Source organism: Empidonax traillii, unplaced genomic scaffold (assembly GCF_003031625.1).
Source record: "Empidonax traillii isolate 1590-97213 ecotype Southwest subspecies unplaced genomic scaffold, ASM303162v1 scaffold889:size374758, whole genome shotgun sequence".
Taxonomy (NCBI): Eukaryota; Metazoa; Chordata; class Aves; order Passeriformes; family Tyrannidae; genus Empidonax; species Empidonax traillii.
This window is the reverse complement of record NW_020956082.1, coordinates 89,781-96,514: the sequence shown is the minus strand read 5'-3', so window position 1 is coordinate 96,514 and position 6,734 is coordinate 89,781. Positions and strand designations below refer to the sequence as shown.

The 6,734-nt window shown below is 42.5% G+C and overlaps 2 protein-coding genes across 3 annotated transcripts in view; both read right to left on the bottom strand.

The window, feature by feature from the left end:
* LOC114067251 (secretogranin-1-like) overlaps positions 1–2,594 on the bottom strand; it is a 6,404-nt gene extending 3,810 nt beyond the window's left edge. The window contains exons 1-3 of the mRNA XM_027902556.1: positions 2,549–2,594; positions 553–684; positions 343–406 (exon numbers count right to left, since the gene is read on the bottom strand). Of these exons, the coding sequence (XP_027758357.1) occupies positions 343–406; positions 553–684; positions 2,549–2,594 (242 nt within the window). The remainder of the gene's footprint in view (positions 1–342; positions 407–552; positions 685–2,548) is intronic.
* A 348-nt stretch (positions 2,595–2,942) lies between these two features.
* The window catches only part of LOC114067256 (secretogranin-1-like), a 12,150-nt gene continuing 8,358 nt past the window's right edge, over positions 2,943–6,734 (bottom strand). For both annotated transcript variants that reach the window (XM_027902565.1, XM_027902564.1), the window contains exons 4-5: positions 4,292–6,069; positions 2,943–3,353 (exon numbers count right to left, since the gene is read on the bottom strand). In XM_027902565.1, coding sequence (XP_027758366.1) covers positions 3,270–3,353; positions 4,292–6,069 — 1,862 coding nt within the window. In that variant the 3' untranslated portion in view covers positions 2,943–3,269. The remainder of the gene's footprint in view (positions 3,354–4,291; positions 6,070–6,734) is intronic.

Sequence of the window (6,734 nt, the reverse complement as noted above, 5' to 3'; positions counted from 1 at the left end):
CAGGGGGAAGGGATAGCTAGGGAAGAAGGGGAGGAGGGTCTTTGGGGGCCCAGGAGAGGGGAATCTTGCAGAGGTTTGCAAGGCTAAGGCCGGCTTGACCCCTTGCAGATGGCCCCCAGGCAGTTCCGGGCAGCTGTTGTTGCCAGAAGCTCGATCCTCTGCAGGCTTTGGCCGGTCCCACTTCCTACAAGCTATGGTTCCAAATACACCACTTCTGATCACATAATGGGAGTTCCATGCAACCCAAACCTTGACTTCACAGTTTTGCTGGAAGTGCCACAAAGAATTAATAAGTAAGGCAGTGGCCTGAATTCTTACATATTTCTATAGCTGGATTCTCACCTGCGCATATTTTGCCCTTTAAAGATAAACGGACTTTCCTCCAAATGGCTGTTTGGTGTTGTGGCTGGAAAAAAAAAAATTTGCATCCAATAGTGTAAGCTGAAATTACACAACATGATGTGCAGATATAGAGTGAGTTTTTACAGGTACTTGTTGTGGGGTGGGTTTTGATTGTGTTTTGTTGTTGTTTGCTTTTTTTAAAGGTCTTACCAGATCGAAGCCATCCAAAACTGACAATGAGTGGAGGTGGAGGGTACCTTCTGTCTGGCATCACTGTTGTCTTGGATAAGGGCAAATCTGACTCCAGTAATTTAGAAGCACTGAAGATGGAGGAGCCATCACCTAAAAGATGCAAAGTTCAAGACCTTCACTCTTAACATTTGGAGAATTTATTTGGTTTTTTAGATCTCAGGAGTCTTACTGTTAGTAAAATACCTACACTTTCAGTGCTCTTGACAGCGCAGAAATTGTACCTGTCACACATCTGTCAGAAAAAGCAGCAGAACTATGTGGTGGGAGGATTGTCTCAACTCCTTAGCAGTTTACATGATCTGAACGTGAAAAAGAACCCCTAGAAGCAAACAGCACACTGAAATCACTGTAATTTCAGAAAGAAGACATCAAGGAAGATAAAGCATCAGTGAAGGCATTCTGTTTGTTTGTTGCCAAAGTCAAATATGATGTAGGTTTTTAAAAGGTTGAGTCCGAATCAACATATCTAACTTAGCTTTCCATTTTCCTGGAGGAGCATCAGAGAATTCTCATCAGCATTCTGTGTGATCTGCTCCCCCTTTGGACACAGAACTCAGCTGTTTACAGTAATTTAAGAAAGTAGAATGAAGAGAATAAAAAAAATCATACCTTTTTTTTTTTTTCTGAAGGAACAATAAAAAGAGAAAATAATGTTAGACATGACCCCATGTTTTCCTGAAATAAATACAGAAGAGAAAGTGCATGTTCTTAAATTAAAATACTGAGTATTTAAACAGAATGTCTCTATTAGTACTGTCTGTCATTTTCTTGAGAGTTGTTATATATTTTTAAGATACATCTATTTTGAAAACTGCTATATGTATATATATTTATTCTACTGTTTGATCTTTCAAGATGTCAGCTTTTTTATGGATTTTTTTTTTAACTTTGCATTTGCCATGTCAATTAAACTGCAGGGTGCTTTTCCTACTGAGATTTATCTTCTTTTTCTTACTTTCCCCTCTTGTTGGAAATAAAAAGGTCTAGCACAGGCTTCAGGAGAACACCTTTGCTGTCTGCACCCCATTGCACCCCTGGTCAGAGCTTTAGGTCCACGTGGGAGCTTGTGGGGCCAGAAGGACTTGGCTTCTGCTCTTGAACTTACTTATCAGGTTCTGGACTGACTGGACAGACTCTGGAGACTCTCTCTTAGGAGAACAGGCACAGGGTATTTCAGCTTTTATCTACTGCTGGGTTTTGCAAACTTTCCAGTGTTGTTTTTCTACTTTTATGGGAAGTTTCTGCTCTTTCTCGTTTCTTCTCCTACTCATGTGAAAAACCCATCAGCGGAGAGGATGCAGGTCTCACCATCTCCTCTGGATCTGAAAAATGTGCTTTGCCCCTCTCACCCTTCCATTCAGTGCCAAGTGTGGCAGATCACGTGAGAGAACAGAAGTGTGATATGTGGTTCTTAGGCAGCTTTTTTTAAAATTCTGGATTTCTTAAGTTCTCTGAAGAACTAGCAGCGAAAAAGTGGATGTACGTCCACATTGAAGGGAAACCGGGACTTTGAAAGCAGCCAACACCCAGTACACGATGAAATCCTGAGATAACAGAGCTTAGAGCACTGGACAGGACCTTGGAAGCTTGGGAAAGGATGAAATCCACGTAAGCCAGGAGACTCATAATGAAAAACTATCTCCTGCTTTGTTTCTCTTACCTGTAAAGCAGGCACAGGTACTTCTCTGCCACTTCCGTTGGGCTGGCAGGTACACAAGAGGCCTGTCTTATGAAGCTACAAAGGTGTGAAAACTTACACAGTAAAAGGTAAACTACCAGCATGTTTAAAATCCTACCTATCATATACACTGTGGCAATAAAAACAACAGCACGAGAAAAAAGAATACTTGTATAATTAAAAGATCAGTTTGAGAAATAAACCATATTGGAACACCTGAGAGGTTGGTTTAGATCGAAGCCAAATAGGCTGCGTTTCACCAGCATTAACACAAACATGGCCTCGATCCTGAATCGCAGTTCCGAGTTTCCAAGTGAGCCATAACGCTTGTACCAAGGAAAAGAAATAAATCACCAGTGATACTTCAAAATGACAGAACATGTTCTGTAGGTGATAGCTGAAGAGTGTGGCTTGAGGTACCATTGTTCCTATTTCAATTGAAACGTGGATATGAGACACCAGCACAGCAGGAGGGCTGTAAAAACCACATTCGGGTAAGTGGTTAAATTGAACTCCAGATATTTGGAGTAATTGAAACTAATTATGGGATCATTTATTTTACTGCTTTGTAGTGTCCTAAGATCACCAAAAGGCTCCTTCCACACCCCCCTCACTCATGTATGTGATACAGACAATCCTGAAACAACCCAATCAGTCAAGTAAGCAGGGGGAAAGTTTGGTCCAAGATCAATGGTTTTTATTATTGCAAACTCAGACAAATATATTTCTGAAGATCACTAACACAATTATTTTCAAGAGCCTATTAAAAATATCTGCCCACATGAAAGGTTATGATACTAAAATTCATGCCATTCTGATCTCAGTAGCATAACAGCAAATTAAAGACATTTTCAGCTGTATAAATCACTACACTATAGTGGACAGTAAATAGTATTTCCTGGGTTTAGGGCAAACAACAATCCAGTGGCAGTGAATTTACCATGGAATTCGGGTACTGCGAGTGCAGCTACACCAATCTCTGAAACCCCAAACACCTTCAGCCCCTCCTGAGGCTGTTCAACTTCTCTGCTATACTCTGCAGCTCCAAATCCATAGCAGCCAGGTTTTCCATTTCTTTTTCCTGTAAAAACATAAAGAGCATTTTTTTTAACTCATCAAATAACCTTGGCAAATATTTTGTTCCATGAAAACGAGAGAAAAGGCCATTTCTATTTAATGGTCCCTAAGCAGACTGCTGGGGTAAGAGGTGTTAACAGCATATCCTTTGTGCAATTTCCTGCTTATATCCGAATTAGAGGAAAATATCAGAATACTCATTCTGAGAGCTGGCCCTAATTACAGGCTAATCATTTCAGACTTAAAGCACCATTAGTGGTGATGTCCTGCTCTCTCCCAGCTGCGGTCCCTTCTGCTCAGGTGAAGGTCCTCTAGGAAGCCACAGCCTGACAGTCGCAGAGGTTCAGGCTTATGACACGCAGCAAGCACCGTGTGCAGCAAGAGGAACATCTCCACAATGACAGAGGGTAGGAGAAGGTTTATGCTGCCAATTCTTGTCTATTATGACTTGCTAACACCATTCAACATCTGGAGAAATTCGCATTAAGCCTTCCACTGCTCCCAGTGACCGGGAAGTCTATAGATGGCTGATTTCACTCTAAACATCCAAGTCACTTTCCAACTATATGCTTTAAACAACCTGGTGTTTGTCAGTTACCTCTCTGCTCCTGCTGCCACTGGCACCCTTTTTATTAGTCTGTAACACCTACCAGGGAGAGGTAGGGCCCAAAGGGAAAGACAATCTCCTTTCCCTTTCTGTCTTGCAGCAGACAGAAGCTAATGTCTTTATTTTATAAACTCTGCCCTGGGGTAGTTCACCAAATTCAAAGTTCCACCGTTCAAAAAAAGCAGATTTTTAGATCACTGAACATCTGACTCTCAATGGGACTTAATCTTGTTTGTGTTTTTCCATGCACAGTTTACCAGCTGCCTTGGGAATGGATTTGGAAATGTGCATATGAAGCTTCTCCCAGCTTTTCAGAGAAACACCTGTACACATACCTCCTCCTCTGTCAAAGGCCTCTTGCTTAGATTTCTTCTGTCATATCCAGTTTTGTGAAGCTTTTTCAGGTCTTCTCCAGAACTGTACAACTCTGGGAATTCAGCTGATTTCTTCCTGTAATTCAGAAGTTTTGCAATTTGATCCACCTTGTTGTATTGCCTTTCCACATAATTTCTGTTAATTTTGCCGGGATTCCTCTTCTCGGTGCGTTTGTGCTTCAGAGCGCTCAGGATTTGCTTTTCCTCCCACCAGTCATAGTCATTATATTCAGGGAAAAGATTCTTCTCGTTCAGGGCAGACCTGCTTTCCTCTGTGCCCTCCAAAAGCTGCTCTCCTGTGCTGTCCCTCTTCTCAAAGTGCCCGTTTTTCCACCACAGCAGTGGGTAGAAAGGGCTGTAGGATGCTGTGGTTCTCTTCTGATTCTCTGCGGGGAGAATGCTTCTGTACTCTTCCCTCTCTGCGTATCTTTCCTCCTCATCATTTTCCACCTGATCACTGCTGTGATGCTTCTTTTCTACCTCCTCCTCCTCCTCCTCCTCCTCACTGTAGCTGGGGTAGCGCTGCTGCTCCCCCCTGTCCTCGGTGCTGTGGTGTCTCCTGGCCTGCCCTCCGTGCTCCCAAGCAGATGCTTTCTGTGACCCTTCCTCTTCATTATTCCAGAGGCGGTATCTTCCTCCAGCATGACGCTGCTTCTCTTTGCTGCCACCACTGAGGTAACGGTCCAGCTCTTCCTCATTTTCATCTGCAAGATACATCCTTCCCTTGGAATGGTGCCTCCTGGCCTCATGTGATCCATCATGATGTCTCCTCTCCTTGTGCCATTTCTCATTACTTTCTTCAGTATGGTGATACTTCTTGTTTTCTTCTTCGCTGCTCTCTTCACTGCTCTCTTCACTGCTCTCTTCCCTTTGCTGCCACCTGTCTCTGTACTTCTCAATTCCCTGGATTGAAAGCCTCTTCTCCTTCGCCTCCTCAGACCCACGTCCCCCATGATAACCACTCTTCTCCTCACGCTGCTCTTCCTGCTGTTTCTGATGGTGGTTCCATTGGTTCCAGACATGGGTCTCCTCTGTGTCTGATTCCTCAGCTACTTCCCCTTTCTCACCAACATGGCCCCTCTTGTCTTCATAGGAGTCACCCACTCTGTGCCTCCCATGGTATCCTTTGGGTTTGTAGGGTTGCTTTTCCTCCTCTGTTTCTTCACTCTCATCAGATTCTTCGCGCTCTTGCTGATGGGAGAAATCACGTTCCTTAGACTCATGGTGATACTTTTCACTTCTTTCTTCCTCTCCCTCTCCCCCTTCACCTTCATGAACTTGTTTGTAAGGGCTCTGCATTTCCTCCTCCAAGTGCCAGCGGCCCGCGGGGCGCTGACCATTCCCATCACGGTAATCTGTGCTCGTGCCTCCGGAGTGAGACGTCTTGTTGAGAACAGCATGTTCCACATCTTCATCACAACAACTGCTCTCTTTGCTTCCTTTTTCACTGTGGTAATTCTTCTCCTCCTCTCTTCCAGCTTCCTGATAGTGGGTTTTTTCTTCTGCGTAAAGTCTCTCATCCTGAGCAGGCGTGTGGTGTCCAGACTTGTCCTTCATGCCTTCCTCGTGAGCAAGTTTCTCCTCCTCACTTTCTTTCATGTAGTTTTTAGATTCCTCTTCTGCCTGACTTTGTTCTTGCTCCATGCTCCCAGTGCGATGTTTTTCAATCTCTGCTGGCTCTTTGGAATGCCTCACTTCAAGTTGTTTGCTTTCACTTCTCTCTCTGTCATTTCCACCACCTATAATACCAAGAGCAGCACAATGGAGTAATCCAACTCTCCACTGAAGTGTTATTTCAATGCAAATACAAAACTGGCTTCACAAAGTAGCAAGAAGATTTGGACAGAATTGATTTTTTTAATTCTGCTTTTAAAATCAGTAATTTGCTAATATTTCGTATGCTTACCTGGAAGAGGATGAACTAATTTTCCTTTAATTAGGCATCTTAAAAGTTCCCCTGGAATTTCCAGAATAATTTTTCCTCTTTGTTTTTTTTTCTTGGTTTGCTATCATGTTTTTAATATTGAATTAAATTAGCTTTCATTTCCACTAAAAATCAGTGGGATCTGGATTTGTATTCAGTTGCTTGAGTGTCAGGCCTCACCCATCACATGTGATTATTCACAAAAAAGACAACCACCTATTTCAAGCTGCTTGAAAATATTAGGGGGTTTTAGCAAATTTTAAAAGTTTCAAGTCGACTGAAAAAAAAATGAAAGAAATCTGTAGCTTTACAATAGTTATGTTTAATCAAATCATGTTCCTTCGACTATTTCTGGAATGTTAAATGGAAGTCTGACTTTGACTGTATATATAACAACATACTTCTATGAAGATGTTTCTGCTTCACTTGAGTCTGAGTAACATCAGAAATAGATCACAAATCCTCAAAGTTTTCAGACAA